Consider the following 17,896-nt stretch of genomic DNA (forward strand, 5'->3'; position numbering starts at 1 on the left):
GAACGTCAGTTCCCTAATGATAACAATCAACATGATTTATAAAATTGCAGGTCTCTCTCTGAAACTTTCAATCCTTAATTATCATAATCGTTATCATTAACTCAACTTCAGTGCATTATCCAAGAAATTTGTTTGCTTCAACTTCAAGGCGAAGCAGTTTCCTTTAAAAGTGGTAACATGTCTGAACAAAACAGCATTCGTTCGACGACACGAGAAACACGAGCCTTGAAGTAAGTGAACTTTCTTTTCGTTATTTGTCTTAGCAATATGTTTTTTGCTAACTTTATGCACAGTAATTTAAATATACTGAAAGCTACTCATATAAGTTAATGAACTCAATGCAAATACCACTTTTGGCGATCTTTTTCTCCTAGAAATTTACAGCAATTAAAGGAATTAATACTCAAAGACTCAGCTAGTAAAGCATCTGAGAATGTATGTATATGTTTTGAGATAGGTACCCAATAAGACCTAAAATTCGTTTTATAATTTTAAGAGGTTTTCTTATTAAACCAAGTATTATACCCAATTTAATTAAGACGACACAAACATTTTGAAAAATTTCAAAATATCTGTAAGTTATAGTATATAATATAGGAGTTATAGAGTATAATATTTACTTAGGACATTGGATTCATATGTAGACATTTACATGTACTTCACTTTCACTCTTGTTCCTTCTGTTTTAGAGATTCGGTTCTAAACCTAGCACAGGACCTTCTTCTACATTTTACAAAGATAGTTATAGGTTTCCCTCTTGAACAGTTTGCTACAGACAGTTTGTAAAATGAAAAGAATTTGTCGATATAGAAAACAACATCTTGGTTAGGAATTCTATGACAGACAAGAGATTCCACAACCCTCACTTACAGAGTAACTCAAAATGTTTCCCATTTTGTTCTTGATCGGCAAAATGTGATAACCATTATAACTGCATAACATTCAGAGCTTTTAGCCAAATTTTGCTGGTTTGCCACTCATGTACATCTTCAAAGACTATCTGTAGTAATGCCATGAGAGGTCTGAGATTCGCCGATAAATCCACGAGCGAAGCACTTTTCTCTTTTCTCTTACTTTTCTCTGTCACTCATGCACATCTTCAAAGACTATCTGTAGTAATGCCATGAGAGGTCTGAGATTCGCCGATAAATCCACGAGCGAAGCACTTTTCTCTTTTCTCTTACTTTTCTCTGTCACTCATAAATCCACGAGCGAAGCACTTTTCTCTTATTATTATAACATAAATACATTTTCATTATCTGCTGAAATCATAATTTAATTTAACAGTAACAGTGGGGACAGCTATATACCAATGCTTATGTATTCACAGCGAGACATGTTGCTACACAGTGAAGCCATCTCTGTATAGATAGGCCTAATTAAAACACGAATTTTATTGCGCTATACGGAAAGCAGTTTCATCAAAGATATTATTAGTATGCAAGGTCTTTGGGTTTGATATGCGATGATGTTACATAAATTTGAACATCTGACTTTCTATTAATTGTTTAATTTCATTCACAAAATACAAATTTTATAGGCTACTTATTATAGGTTAAGTTACCTCTGGGAGCAGGACCACTGTCAGCTGTGCCTTATTTCGACCGTTACACACAATCAGTGCTATACGAAAGCATTTTTTATAGCTCGACAAACGCATCTCGCTACAGTGTGTAACGGAACTAAAGCTGCATCTACACAGTTCAGTATTTCAATCGCGTATGCATGCAATCTGGGAAGAATATTGAAAGAATCAAGTTTAAAAGGTACGTTCAATTAAGATGCATGAAGATTTTGTGTCTACATGGTGCGCCGTTTTGAACGTCGTCTTCACTGCGTAAATATATTAATTAATATTAAATATCAATCTTGCATTCATTGCTTTAAAGTTGAAAGAAAAGTTTAAACTTGTAGTTGCATCTTAATGTATTCATTATCATCAATTTACGGGGAAACAGTTGGCGACAACGACTAAACAAAAGAACGACCATGCGATAAATTGATAGCGATAAATCTAGCTGCAAAAATTATCGCAAAGTATGACTGTGATTAGTTTAAATTCAAAATTTAATTACACTTCATTGGTCGAAAATGGAATGACGTCATATAAACGAAATAGTCTACCATAATATTTTACCGTATTTTCATCACGTTTTAGGTTGTTACAAAAAAAATACCGAATTTCATCAAAGATTCAATAGCTAAATCATAGAAAGGTCTAACTTTATAGTATTTATCTTTCTTGTCAATATCATTATTGTCATTGAAATGTATATTTATTTTTAATTGCTAGAATCTGTTTCGTGTCATGCGTTCAGTAACAATTAGTCAGGAATCCTGTCTAAATACATTTGCTCCACTGACAGAATACTCACAGCACTAGAAATTCTTCTTTTGTAAGTCAAAATCAATGACTATTTTTTGTTGAGCATATACGAGTATTTTAAAAAAATATCATTAGTCATGACTAGAAATATGCCATGAACAGATTTTCTATTTAGATTTCTTTGATGGATGCTGTAATTTCTGGGCAAATGATATCTGGCGATTTTAGATATTGAAGATCCATTTAAGGACATACGACACTTCATTATTGACATCTATATCATTACTCAATTGATCAATTGTTGAGACCTTATTAGAAAACTCATTGTTATTATTATTGAAAGCCATATCCTAATTCTCAGGAATCATAACTTCCACTATACCTGTCATGTTACTAGTTATCTACTAAATTCCTCATCCTCAGGGATTATAATTTCCATTATTCTTGCTATGTCAGAAACTGATATGTGAAAGGCTTCTTCTGTAATGATCACATCACAATCAATATTTTCACAGTCACTTACTGCATCTTGTGGAGGTGGGATGATACTGAGTGAAAAACAACCCCTCAATATCTCTGTCATTTTATGATATATATACTTAACTGTCTCCGCAGAAGACAAAAACTGCCAATTCTCTTTTCTTGTTACAAAATAAACGACAGAATATTATAGAAAAAACTCCATGGCCCGGTTTCTTCAACCTTTGTTAAAATGTACCTAACATAGCGCTAATTAACTGTAAGTTAAAAGTATGAATTGCTATTAAAAATATTGCGTTTCTTCAACTTTACATTTCACATTTTAACATTCTGTTTGTTAACTCTCTGTTAGGGCCAGAGATTATGGAGTTTAACCATAACCTATAACCAAGTATAGGCTCACTTCTGTTTTCTGAACTCTGACAATTGCGATTCTCGCTTATTTCCGTTGTTTTATTCAGAGAGAATAGAATTATTTCTATTCTCTCAGATTTGATTTCTGCTTCTTTCCTCGTCTGTATCACAATAGCGTGGAGCGGCGTATTGGTATTACTGTTATGAAATGGAAAACACTGGAATAAAAAGAAATCGTGGGACTAATTTCTCTTCGTTCGAAAGAAACTTTCTGCTGGAAATTATTTCGCAGTATAAACCAATTAATGAGAATAAACAAACAAACGGATTTAAGTTGAAAGCTAAAAGTGAGGCTTGGCAGAAAATAGCCTATACCTTTGTATGAACTTTTGTTCTGTCAAATCACAGAAATCAACCCCTCTGTTTATGCATTCATGGATATCATTTTCTAAATAATCCAGCATCTAACGCACCAGCCATATTGGATACTTCTATGCTAACAGAGAGTTAAATGATTTGACTGTATGAAATTAACATAGGTTTTAACAGCCTGTTAGTACTAACAGCAGTTGAAGAAATGCTTCAACTGTTAAGTTTACAGTTAAAATGGAATAACACACTTTTATATTTTAACAACGGTTGAAGAAACCGGGCCCATGTTGTCCAAATTTCCTGTACATAGGACATGGAATTATAACTACTTCCATTTTCAAGCTATGTTAAAATTTATGTTTCATTCCCTACTTAGTGTCTCAATTACACTTTGTGACAGATCATTACTAGAAAAATAAACCATATCCCAACGTGTAAATAGGAAAATCATCAATTTGATATGCTCAGCTGCAGACATGTTATAAATTGATGTGCAACTGCTACAATAATGCAGCAGTGGAGGGAGGAAAATACATCATTATGGTAATTCTTGGTCAAGGTGCGTTCATAAAGTTTATAAAAAGAAACCAAATAAGAATTGTGCCATATTATAGAAACTGTAGGCTAGACAAGGGGACATCATTATAATTTTTAAGTGAATGCGTCCTATGTACAGGACAACGGATCTTAATTGGCTTATAGCTTTAGAAATTGCATTACATAGTTACAGGAGTAAAGTGCATTTCTCATAAAGGGAGAGGCCTGTCATAAGAGTGAGAAGCTATGTGTCCATTCTTCGTTGCCCTTTATTATCTCAAATGCTGTTTATTATAATATGGATAAACAACTTCAATTCATGTTCGATAAGCTTTAACGAGACATACCACTGCATTATATTATAAATAAACAAACTGCATTTAGAGGTTAGGTAGAATTAATGTTATTAAATGCTACAGCTCGCTCTCCAGTTGAAGCGCCAACGTTCCCAGCTGTAAATTTACCGGACCTGAGTTAAATTTCCCATACGGAAGTAGAGATTTATCTTCCTTTCATAAGAAAGATGCTGTAGGAAAAGTACCACACCATTGGCTCAAATTCTTCCATCGCCGTTTCTTCGTCCCTCAAATGATGATCTTGGTTTCAGCTTAACTGACTTTTCACAATTTTATTGGGTTTGTAACTTAAAAGGAAGAAGGTACATAGAAATATAAAAAACCACGAGCAACTACTGTATTTACTTTAAAATTTTACAGAATGCAACGGTGGTCCTAAGTATTGCAAAGCATTTACTTTTCTCCAATTCCATATGAATGATTCACTGTTCTTAACTCTTGAGATATGGTGTAAGAAAGTTGTGAAACGTGTTAATACACCTCCAAAACGTTTCAGCACGTAAAATTAATCTTAAGATGTTTTTTTATGAAATCATTAGCATGAAATAAAAATTGTGCCTAATTTCTCCACTCTTTCAATCTCCAGGATGAATGCAAGATCTTTACTGCCTCTGGCAATGCTGATCACGGTTGCCTTGTCTCAGAGTCAGGAACCGAACCTCACTATTAGCAAACCCAAGTCAGTTGGTGAACAATGTTCCATCATATCTTGTCCATCTGACTTTACATTATCCATTACGAGGAGTATGGATGAGACTGGCCGCTGGACGGCACAGGTGAGTCAGGTGGAAGATGCAGTAAGCTCAGGTAAATCCATCAGGTTGTGAACGAGCGTTAGTGTACTCCAATCCTCTGCATGTAACCTAATCTAACTTGAAGTAATAAAATACAAATAAATAATTTGAATAATTAAAGGAAGAAAATCTCATCTAAATAAGAGGACTCGGGGAAGGATGCAAGAATACTTGTAGCATTACCGCGCTGAATGGCGATACCAATGCGCTGACGTAGATATTGATTGCTTCGAGAGTCCCCAGAAAGCTGCACTAAACTTCTGCCTATGGTGGAGATGAGAGCTTTGGCTTCACTACACCATGATCCAAACGTTTCAACCGCAAAAGGGACAAAAATATAAACTATCTGCAAGATGTTTATATTTATGGTGTTTACTGACAACAGCACTTCCTGCTGCAGATCCTGGTGTCTTCGAGGTTGAAGGGGCCAGTGTATCCACACATGTGGAATCCCAAATTAAGGATTTGCCTACACGCCACGAGACTAGAGTCAGACCATCGGGTCTCTTGCCGTCTGAACGGCTGATCCCGGAAGGTTCTAAGATGGATGGAACCCCTGAGGATGTTAATGCTCTTTTAATGATGTCATTGAGCGATGAATGACGAGAGAGACGCCCCTTACTCATGACACAACTTAAGGCATGGTGGCCGTAAGAATCTACAATATTGCCACAGATACATTTATGAATGTGACAGATTTTGCAACCGAGGCGTAAAGCCACGGAAACTTTAAAGGATCTGGGATCCATAAGGATACCGATATTAGGGGAAGGAATTGCATGAAGTCAAAATCCTGAATCATTTTATTGGAGAGCCAAAAAACGAGCACGATCTGTATCTGAAGAAAAAGATGACTGAAGGGACTCCTTAACAAGAGAGATTAGTATTTCATCCCAATTCTTTTGAACAGCTGGAAAAGACGGAGGATCAGAGTTATTGGAAACCTCACCCCATCGAACTAAAGCCTCCTGCACAAAAGGGATCTGAACCGATTCACTGTAAGAGGGAAAAATAGATTTGATTCGATCCAAAACCCCGTGAGCAGAAGCTAAAAATGCCGGCGTACAAATATCACTCAATTTTCTAATACCTAACCCACCAAATTTAATAGGTAGAGAAGCCTGAATCCAACTGCAATCACTAAGAGAAATATTAAGTAAAATTTCTAAGTAATGACGTAACATATTGTCAGCTTGACAGAGGAAAGATGGAAACAACCATATAGGGGTAGTCCGCAAAAAGTAGTTAAATTTTGGAATCAATAAACAGTTCTTAAGGAGAAAGTAAGATATGTGGGGATTAAGGGGGACTAACCTGTCAAGCAAAGTTTTCAAACGAAGCAATTTCTGCCCTGCAATATCTTGAACTGCATCTAAGAAAATAGGGATACCTAGAATGGTTAAATCAGACTTAGAAATTAGTTTAATACCAGGAGCTACAAGCTGAAAAGCAGATACAACTTTCTCGAGGTTATGAGAGCAGAAATAAACAAACTTAAGGGCAATATAAACTAGAGAACTGCAGAGCAGCACTTAGGATCGTTTTCATAGATGAGACTTTGGACCAAAGTTGACTTTGGAAAGTACAAAGTCACCATTTTCCTATTTAGTCGACACTTTGACGAAAGTAAACTTCAATGGTGACTTTACTTCGAAGTCGCCGAAAATCTAGACTTTGACTTTGACTTTAACTTTCGTTCGTGGACAAGGAAAATGGCTGATATTTGGAAAATTGTTGAATTTGCCGAGAATATTGAAGATATCTAGGAGATTATTAAAGTTGCTCATGTTCCTTAGCGTATTATTACAGATTATAAATTCAAATCAAGGTACAGATTTGATAAACAGACAGTATTAAAATAATATCCTATTCATGTTTCAACTTTCATTGATGAATAATCAAAGAGTATTATCTGTTCCACCAATAAATAATACAACTTATTTCATCGCGATTTTACGCTATAGATAAGGATTAATAGCATAATATTGATTCTTAATACTTAATTCTATAGAGGATAGGTTATACAGTTGGAAATGCAGTTAATTTATAATCCTTGCGGTCATCATAATAATGTTTTCTGCATATTGATTTCAGATAATTTTTAAGTAGTTTCTGTAGACATGCAGGGAGTAACTCTGCCAACTGTCAGCAGAATAATATGTCCCTTTCATAGTCAGTCATTGGTGGCATCTTATCTTCCATATATTCACAACAAAATTATTTTACAATGAAATAAATTCAGGGCTTAATGTGAAACTAACGTAACTACAATCGATGTTTTATTCACAACATAATTCTTAACAGGCAATACTATTTCAGATAAACTATACCATCATGTTTTGTAGTTATGAATTGTGTTATACACAAGACTGTTCGAACTGAGTTACGATTCTTTGTGGCCAGGTAGAAGAACAAATATTATTATCGATTGGTGTAAAGACCTAAAAATGACAATTTTTATAATACTTACCTTAGTTTCACATTAAGCCCTCGAATAATATTATTCTTATGTAAAGCTGCAAGAACGGTTAACAATAATAATTTGTATAAACAAAAGCCGCCCTAATTAAGGGTTCGATAGATCGGCCTACTAATCAATTCATAAAGAATAATAAGTAAACAAAACAATTTTGTGACACTTGGAAAGAAAAAAAAAACATTAAGATAAGAAAACATAGGAAATGATTTCCAATAAAAATTTTGTTGGGTACAAATGATTACTAATTATAGCTAAGGATGATTTTAACACGTCAGATCCTATGGCATCAATCGTTGCATCAGAAATTTTATATTGTTTAAGTTGATTTAAAGTTTCACGTGGGACCGTGCCACGGGCACCGAACATGAGCCCAAAAACTGTCCAATGTGTGATTGTGGTATTGTGCTCCAAGATGCTGACAACAAGGCTCATAGATGACTTTTTTTTCACGACACACCTCTTGTGGCTGTTGCTCATGCATCTCGAAACGGACTGTGGGATCAAGAATGACACCCTTATCCTTCTGCCGATCAATTATGATGATATCAGCAAGTCTAGTAGAGCCATCAGAAGAGATGCAACCAACCCCCTCATAAACCTCATAGGAAGCATTCTGATGGATTGAAGCTGCGATGAGAGAACGAACCGTATTATGTCTGTTGATTCGGAGCAATTCTCCATGATGGCAGAAATCCAAGACGTACCGATGTAACATGTACCGATGTTCAATCGTTTCATTGGTTTGTGACCTGAGAGGATAAAAAGATGGCTTTGATTGTGGCAATGCCTACTCTATTTCAACTATTAATTTAATTCGTTTAAAAGGCAGTGATTGTGATTGCCAACATTAGAAGAAGATCGTCAAATCTCGACTTACCAAAGTCAAAGTCAAAGACAAAGTCTCAGAAGTATTGTCTATGAATAGGACTTTTAACAAAGTTAAACTTAACTACGAAATTCGACTTTGGGAAGTTTTCATCCACAGTCTCGTTTATTAATACGGCCCTTAGAACCGGTTTATATTCGATCGGTTGCAGAACAACCGGCAGGTTGAACATCCGACCGAATATCCGACTGCAAATCTAGCTTTAGAGTATTTTAAGAGTTGTTAATTTAAAATCAAATGTGAATCTGATGCAGCGTTAATACAAATTAATTTTATTTTCTAGAATATATCTATCTGTAAAATGAATGAATGAATAAACGCACGAACAAAGGAACGAGTAAGTAAGTAGATAATTAGACAATTAGATAAATAAACAAATAAGTACCTAAATAAATACATAAATACATAAGTAAATGAGTGACTGAGAAAAAATAAAATAAATAAATGAATGAATGAATAAATAAATAAATATATATATATATATATATATATATATATATATATATATTACCTTAAACTCTATAGCAATATCCTTAATATTTGCGTCGTTTTCAAGGCTTTGAATAATATTAATTATTACTTTGTCAAAAATGCTTAGGCGTGAACATTTTGTGACATGATTCCTTACCGATATGCGGGGGCTTGGATTCTCGTCACAACAGACCACGTTGTACTGTGTTATGCTTTCTTTAGACTCAAACACATCTACTAAATCGTCGGAGCAGTGTACTCATATAAAATAATCTTAAATATAATATGTACCTAATACTGATACAATGTGGATGGGAAAAGACTTTAATACTTTCATTATAATAGAAATTACAGAGAGAAAAAAAGAGATCATTAATATACCATTATTTACGAGTGCGAGGCATAACGATGCAATACTGATATAATTTTGATACTGTCCCATATTTCAATAGAGAACTTGACATGAAGAAAATCAGAAGGCCCGAACTTTCTCACGGACGCTGAATATCGGCAGTAAATTGAACAACTGTGTCACTAATATTTGTTCCTGTGTTCGTTGAATATTAGGTGCAACTTAATCAGGGAGAATATTTGCAACAGTCGGACAAAAGTCGTCCGTGGCAAGTGGATTTGAAGCAGACCACTACCAGATGCGGATTGTACAAATCTGCACAGATTGTTGCCACACTCACAGGTAAAATACCATTAAGTTTGATAAATGACGTTTGAATGAGGTTGTTGTGATCTGTTTCTTCATTAATTTAACGTACGCCTAAATGATAACGTTGAAATCAGTGTAATCTGATTCAAAATAAATCTAATACCAAGAACATAAATTCAAATGTAGTTATTATAGCGCAAACATAGTCCTCGGTGGTCTAGTGGTTACCATACTTGACATTGAATGTCGAACGAAGTTAGGGCGGTAACAATGGGTTCTAAGGGGCAATAAAAAGAACAGCTTAAATTTCTTCGAGAGCAAAGTAAAGTTGAGGATTCCTTCGTCCCAAATTTACGACAGATTATAAACTAATTCTGTTCCTGTTTGAGAGGGTTTCATCCCCTAATGTTCTCTTCTCATTTTCATCAACTTTCCTGAAACAGCAAAGATCCTTAGCGGATAAATCAGGGAACAACTTTGGAGATGGTAAGCTGGTACAGTACTTAATTAAAATAAGCTATAGTGACTTTGGGGTAGATAGCTGTCGGACACACGAGTCAAATATAACATCGGTATCACAAAGATGACACATACTTTCTCATTATAAGTTTAACACGTTTCACAACAATTCAGGTTTATACTGTTTATAGAATTATTGTTTTCAACTCTCATTTTTAATAATAATAATAATAATAATAATAATAATAATAATAATAATAATAACAATAATAATAATTTTTTATTTATACTGGCAGAGTTAAGGCCATAGGGCCTTCTCTTACACTCTACAAGGTCACAAAGTATACAAGCAGTAAAAATTTAACAAAAAGTTAAAAAACAGAATACTACCATATTACAAAAAAATAATAATCTATACTAATAATAAATCTGTAGCCGAAATTTTTCTGATAATTTTCGATTTTCCAAAAATAATTGGTCCTAACATATATAATTAACCACCCTGAAACCGAAAATCGCATTTTTGAAATTTTTGTTTGTATGTCTGTCTATGTTTGTTACCTTTTCACGCGATAATGGCTGAACCGATTTATATGAAAATTGGAATATAAAGTAAGTTCGTTGTAACTTAGATTTTAGGCTATATGGCATTCAAAATACTTTATTTAAAGGGGGGTTATAAGGGGGCCTGAATTAAATAAATCGAAATATCTCGCTTATTATTGATTTTTGTGAAAAATGTTACGTAACACAAGTTTCTTTAAAATTGATTTCCGATAAGTTTTATTCTTTACAAAATTTTGATAGGACTGATATTTAATGAGATAAATGAGTTTTAAAATTAAAATAACGCCATCTAAGACGGTGCAATGAAATAACAAATGACTTCGTCTATAAGGGGCCTTAGACAACAACAATCGAAAAAGGGACCTTGGACAGCAACAATCGAAAGCTATCAAACTTAGCCTACAGAGGATGTTTCTGTGTTTGTATGAAGTAATATCGGAAGCTAAATTAACCGATTTGTATAATTAATTATTATTTCACCATTGGAAAGTGTAGTTTCTCTAGATGGACATACTGCTATAATGTTATTACAGTAACTTCTTAGTAAATCGAGGACAGGTAAGATTAAATTAGCTTCCTATGCACAGAAAATTTGATAGTTTTTTTTGTACATTCGTTTTCTGTATTTCTTAAAATAATATTTATGTACACACTCATTTTAATCTCAGAGAATTAACGAACAACGAGAGTGTATTGATTTAGTATGCAGTAATAGTACGTTAGCTTAGCAATCCATTATTTTATAATTCAAATTTTAGCTATGCTCAATCGAATCGTGTTAAAATACATAAAATAGACTATATATGCAAGAAATGAAATGCAAAAAAAATTGGGTAATGAGCCAAGCAGATTATGTTGCGCTGTTGTAAAAGTTGTTGCTTCTGAGATTCAAGAGCCCCCACAACAAATTAAAAATTTTCTTATCGGAGTACATCCGTTATCAACGCACTTTTTATATGATATAATATAATATAATATAATATATACTAATAATAAATATGTAGCCAAAAATTTTCTGGTAATTTTCGCTTTTCCAAAAATAATTGGTGTTAACATGTATAATTATTCATCCTGAGACCGAAAATCGCTTTTTTGACATTTTTGTTTGTATGTCTGTCTGTCTGGATGTTCGTTACCTTTTCACGCGATAATGGCTGAACGGATTTCGATGAAAATTTAAATATAAATTAAGTTCGTTGTAATTTAGATTATGGGCTATATGGCATTCAAAATACTTCATTTAACGGGGCCTGAATTAAATCGAAATATCTCGCTTATTATTGCTTTTTTGTGAAAAATGTTACATAACAAAAGTTTCTTTAAAAATGATTTCCGATAAGTTTTATTCTATGCAAAATTTGGTAGGTCTGATAGACTTTTAAAATAACAATACAATACGTTTTCACCGGACCAAAATGATCGCAATTTAATTATTTAAATACAATTTCAATTAAGTAACATATTAAACGATTTATCCTTCTAACAAACACGAATGTACCCTGGATCAAACGTCCTATTTTAATTATGTAATTACTTTATATTTATTTCTAACAGGTGCAGCGGAGCGCACGGGTACGGCTAGTAGCATAATAAAATCGACACTAAACAACATGAAAATAATACCATAATAGAAAAAAAAGAAAGTAAAATACATTGGAATATAATAAAAAGCAACTCATTTAGTACAAATGGTTAATATGGAAAAACGTAAGGAAGAATATATCAAAATGGAATGTAATAAAATAATAATAAAAAAGAAAAGAAATACGAAAATTAAATAAAATTCACGGTAAAAAGGCTATGATAATAAATTCATTGGCCGATAAAGAGAACAAAAAGGGGAAAGGAAGGAAAAAGAAATATATAGCCTATATTTTTACAAAACTATGGCAGAGAAAAGGGCTTATAACTGAAAGGAATCTAATTCAAAAAATGCAATTTTAATTTATTTTTGAAACTAGACAATGTCCGACAGTCTCTGACATGTTGTGGTAGAGATGAGCTGCAGAGACGGTGAAAGATGAAGAGTAGGAGGATGTTCTGTGTTTAGGAATGGAAAGTGTGATAAGGTGTTGTGAGCGAGTATCTATTTCGTGAAATGAGGACAAATGTTGAAAACGAGAAGCTAAGTAGCTAAGGTTAGAGGTTTGAAGAATATTGAAGAGTAAAGTGAGGAATTAAGGAATTACAAAATATATAAATGCACCCAGATGAGATGAAATTTAGTTTCCTGCATTGTACACGATAGGCATTCTATAATCTCAAAAGTAAGATATCTAATTCATTAACAAATTTATATTTCACATTGATATACGATCATAGATTACAGTTGATATTTACTTCAATAAAGCCTCTAGAATGAATTATATTAGTTCTTCACAAAATGCCTGCTATTTCGGGTCACCAGGGTGTGAATTAACGTAGGAGATAGGGAGATGTCCCCCCTGTTGGAAAGTTATCCCTCTCTCATAAATTCATATTAACATCCCTGCCAGGGATAACTTCTATCCCCCTTCACAAAATAGAATTGTTTTAATACGAGTATATGTACCTATTTTATAAAGTATAAAGTAAGCAAAGAAAATATATTGATGTATTATCATCACTGGCAACCTTACAACAATCAATAACTTAGGAATTACACATCTTATCTTAAGCCTGCTGATGGATATAATTATTATTATGACCCAAGACAAGCAACTCAGTGCGACCAAGGGTTGAGCTGTATCGAATGAGGATAATAATAATTTTATGTGTGGCAATCTCTATCTAGGAGTCTATCCCCCCCTCATCAGAAATCTTAATTCGCACGTTGTGGGTGACACAGAAGAGTCATAATTAATGAACCAATATTCGTTACAGAGCCTTGCGCCACTTCCCCACCGAGTATTCCTCCAGAGTATGAGTTGTTTCCTGGTGTGGGATATTACAAATTATACAGAACTCCTAAGACTTGGGATGAAGCAAGGGTAATATGTGAAGAGGAAGGAGCTTATTTGGCTATAATAAATTCGGAAGAAGAGTCGGATGTCTTCCGGTTTCTCTTCAGTGCAGTGACAACCACAGACGGCGCATCAAGCAATGATTTTGTTTTTCTTGGCTTCCACGATAGATTTGTTCAAGGACAGTTCCTTACGATATTTGGTAAGCAGAGATATGTTTAATTATAATAATAATAATAATAATAATAATAATAATAATAATAATAATAATAATAATAATAATAATAATAATGATTTATTTTAGCTGGCAGAGTTAAGGCCGTAAGGCCTTCTCTTCCACTCAACCAGCAGAAAGTGTATATACATATGCATGAACTTACAAAGAATTCAACAATTTGATTTAGATGAGAGTTACATGTATACAAGAGTTATTTACGAATTAAACAACAAAATACTATGATCTATTAATTAAACACTGAAATAAACTGTGTAGCAGAATTAAACTAAAATACATAGAATGTTAATATATTTCAAATGATATTAGATAATAGAAAGAGATTATTATGAGACAATTTTGAAAATGCAGCACAATCAGGATGATGTCTAAAGAAAAAAGCAACAGTGTAGTCAGTAATATTTTAAATCAGTATGATTGGAGTGAAATGCTAATAAGGTTATCTGTTAAGCTGTTCTTAAAGGTGTTTGTTGTCTTGCAGCCCCTAATACTTTGTGACAAGGAATTCCAATGACGCGAGGTGGATATTGTAAAAGATGAGGAATAACAAGATGTTCTATGAAGAGGTATATTTAGCGTGCCACAGATAAGTGATCTGGTATTTACGTCGTGGTTAGAATATAGATAAGAGAAACGAGACGAAAGGTAATTTGGTGTTGAGGTGTGCAGAATTCGAAAGAGTAAAGACAAAGAGTGTAAAGTTCTGCGTTCTTTAAGTCGGAGCCACGAGAGACTTGCGAAGGACGGTGATATATGATCATATCGTCGGATGTTGCACACGTATCTGACGCACATATTCTGAGCTCGCTGTAACTTGACTGACAGTTCAGAACTTAGATCACTTAACAAAACGTCACAATAATCGAAGTGCGGCATTACTAGGGTTTGTACTAGGATAAGTTTTAGTTGCTGGGGCAAGAAGTTTCTCAAGCGACTCAAAGAGTGAAAGGAGGAACAGATTTTTTTTTATCGTTTCTTTAACTTGAACATTCCAACTTAGATTATTATCAAAAAAGAAGCCAAGATTTTTTACGACAGATTAATAAGGGATTAGCGTGTTGTTAAGGGTAACAACTGAAAGATTACTGTTATTAAGGGAGTTAACTAAACGCTTATGTCCAATAATTATGGCTTGAGTCTTACTTGGTTATGGCTTGAGTCTTCTAATAATTGCAGTTTTAACAATGTAACATATTTGTTTCCAGAGTCTGACCGTTATCAATTGTGTTGCCTTATTTGAACTGACACGTATTTCTACTTTGTTTTATGCCGCCAGAAGCTTCTGCGGTGTTACGAGACGTTTCTCAAAGAAGTCTATTATAGTGATGAGATAAACTGCTCTTTTGTGATCACTGTTCTTCGTGTGATTGCTCATTTATGATCACGGTGTTGTTAGACAGTGAAACAGTGATTGAACTGCGAACTTATTCGAGGTGAACACTGAACAGTACAGTACATTCTTCCCCGCTCATCACAGTGTCTCACTGCGATGTTTCAGTGCTCTCGATATTTCGCAGATGGTAGGTGAGGCGAGAAAATGTTGAGGTTATGTGTTTGTACTTCACAGAAGTCAAGTGTAAGCACAATACTGAGATGTAAATACAGGCGTTTCATCATTTTAAAAACAGATTAAAGATTTAAAAGTTAGTATTTATTTATTTACTTATTCATTTACCTAATTATTTATTCATTCATTTAATCTAATGCTATAGACAAACTGAACATTTGTCGTCTGGCTACCCAATATAATGATTTCCATTTGATTTTGTCCACTATTCCTGAAGTGAAATATTATAAAGGAAAAAATAGAAAATTAGTAATTTTCACATTGTGTGTGTATGTGTGTGAATTCACACAACACTCAGAAGATGGATGAAACATTGTTATTTTTAAATCATTGTCATATTTGGTAAAATTTTGTTATTATTGTAATTTTACTAATTGAATAGTGTAGCCAATTAGTAATGTCACTGCTTAAAATAATGGAATCAATTAAGCGATGTAAAAACCTGCCAAATTTTCGGTTGTCGTGCTGACAATAGTATATTATTTTCCGGCTTTAAGAAATTTAAATCTGCCAGGGTCAGCCTGAAATCTTCTGAGTTGGCTACACTGAATGTATTGTTAAAATGGAGCGCTCACAGTTCGCGGGCGTAGTTGTTCCCAGTGTTGTCACTAGGTAGCATAAGCACAGCAGCGCAGTGTACGCAGTGAGTAAAGAACGTGAACTGTTCAGCTGGTGAGCAGTTTAGCTCTCGAACTGTGATCACTGTTTAAAGAGCTGTTTAATCACAGGTGTGATCGTGATTTTACGATCACCATGATAAAATCACACGTCAGTGATTTTCTGCTCATCACTAGTCTATAACTTAGGGTTACCATAGCAGACATGTCCGCTTAAATGCTAACATATTATGTTAGCATTTAAGCGGACATGTCTGCTTTTTGACAATACAATGACGATGATGGTGGTGATGATGATGATTATTATTATTATTATTATTATTATTATTATTATTATTATTATTATGAACACGCGAGTGATAAATAGAACAATGTATAAATCTCTAATTAACATTTCAATGTATCTTTTTTCAACAGGAAAGCCTCTAGGAAGCACGGGGTTTACCCGTTGGTTTGACAGTGATCAGCCTGATAATTTGGACGGTATTGAGTACTGTGGCTCCATGCATCGTAATGGCGGTTTGAACGATATAGTATGTTCATTGAAACTGCTCTTCATTTGCGAACGAGAGATCTGACGACAGAGGATGCCGCAGTCTGCCACCTTGATAGTCTATGCTCGATATTATTTTGTAATAAGTGTTAATTATTATAAAGTAATTAATTGGCAAAATTAAAGTTATCAGAATTTCTTTATGAATAAAAGATATGGAATATTGCAGAAGAGTTGATGCTTTCTTTTCAGACTAATAACAGAGTAGTTTTAATAATTAAATTTTCTTTCTTTTTATTGATAGACTATGCCGAGTTAATCATCATCTTGATCATTTTAATCTATAAGCAACAGCACGATTGAGACGGTTTTGAATCCTTTTTTGATTAAATGGATTTTGTCGCATGCATGTGAAATATACTGTAACTTTAATTCAAAACAAGAATGTAACTTTTATTGTTACGACAATAATCACTTTCTATAATTGAATGTGAACACTCCCGTCAACAATGGGATTTATACTCCACACAGTAACACAGTATTCGTTATTGCACTCCACAGACGACAATGACAATTTACTTGGATTATTGAGAACAACAATTTACTGCTAATCTTAACTAATGTTCACAAAGCACTATTTACAAATCAGAACTGTCAGTTCTCAGTTCACAGTTCGTTTGCCTTGGCTAGTTCTAGCTCAGTCACTCGAGTCCACAGTATCTCGAACCCCAGACCTTCAGAGACAGACCACTGAACTTCGAACTCAGGTCCCCCAACTGCGGTCCACTGCACTCAAACTCAGGACTTCCGGCTCCCACAGTTACGGACACAACTCAAGTCGAACTCCGGTCTCGAAGCTGGCTTCACTGCTACACAAGACTGCCTTGCTGTCCAAAACTACCAACGACTGCAAGTAACTAACTGCTACAGCTCACTTGCGTCTCCTCTTTATAACCAAACCATAGTTTCCAGAGAATACGATTTCGCGATCAATCTACAGATGTCGAGAAGATGGCACCTTTCGAATTCTCTGGATTTCTTCCCTCAGTCGCAGGCGCATTACTTCCCCTTCTCTGCCGCGGAACTGCGTGTCGTTGTTCTCCTTACGTCGCGCCTCTTCGCAGCGACCATCGTTTCGTCTCCCCTCCGCGCCGCGCCCTCAGCTTTCAACGGAGCTCGCTTCGTCTATCGGGCCTCATGTCTTCTCGCGCGCCCCCCTTGTGTGGGACACATGATCGACACTCGACGTGGCTGTCACAATACGTTCGCAAATCAGTTGTTATTCTCACTTTGCGTTACA

The 17,896-nt window shown here is 34.5% G+C and overlaps 1 protein-coding gene across 1 annotated transcript in view; it reads left to right on the top strand.

Moving 5' to 3' along the window:
* Positions 1 to 211: 211 nt before the first annotated feature.
* The window catches only part of LOC138708563 (hemolymph lipopolysaccharide-binding protein-like), a 41,214-nt gene continuing 23,529 nt past the window's right edge, over positions 212 to 17,896 (top strand). The window contains exons 1-5 of the mRNA XM_069838678.1: positions 212 to 230; positions 5,012 to 5,201; positions 9,623 to 9,749; positions 13,605 to 13,886; positions 16,521 to 16,622. Coding sequence (XP_069694779.1) covers positions 5,013 to 5,201; positions 9,623 to 9,749; positions 13,605 to 13,886; positions 16,521 to 16,622 — 700 coding nt within the window. The 5' untranslated portion in view covers positions 212 to 230; position 5,012. The remainder of the gene's footprint in view (positions 231 to 5,011; positions 5,202 to 9,622; positions 9,750 to 13,604; positions 13,887 to 16,520; positions 16,623 to 17,896) is intronic.

The sequence above is a fragment of the Periplaneta americana genome, chromosome 11 (assembly GCF_040183065.1).
Source record: "Periplaneta americana isolate PAMFEO1 chromosome 11, P.americana_PAMFEO1_priV1, whole genome shotgun sequence".
NCBI lineage: Eukaryota > Metazoa > Arthropoda > Insecta > Blattodea > Blattidae > Periplaneta > Periplaneta americana.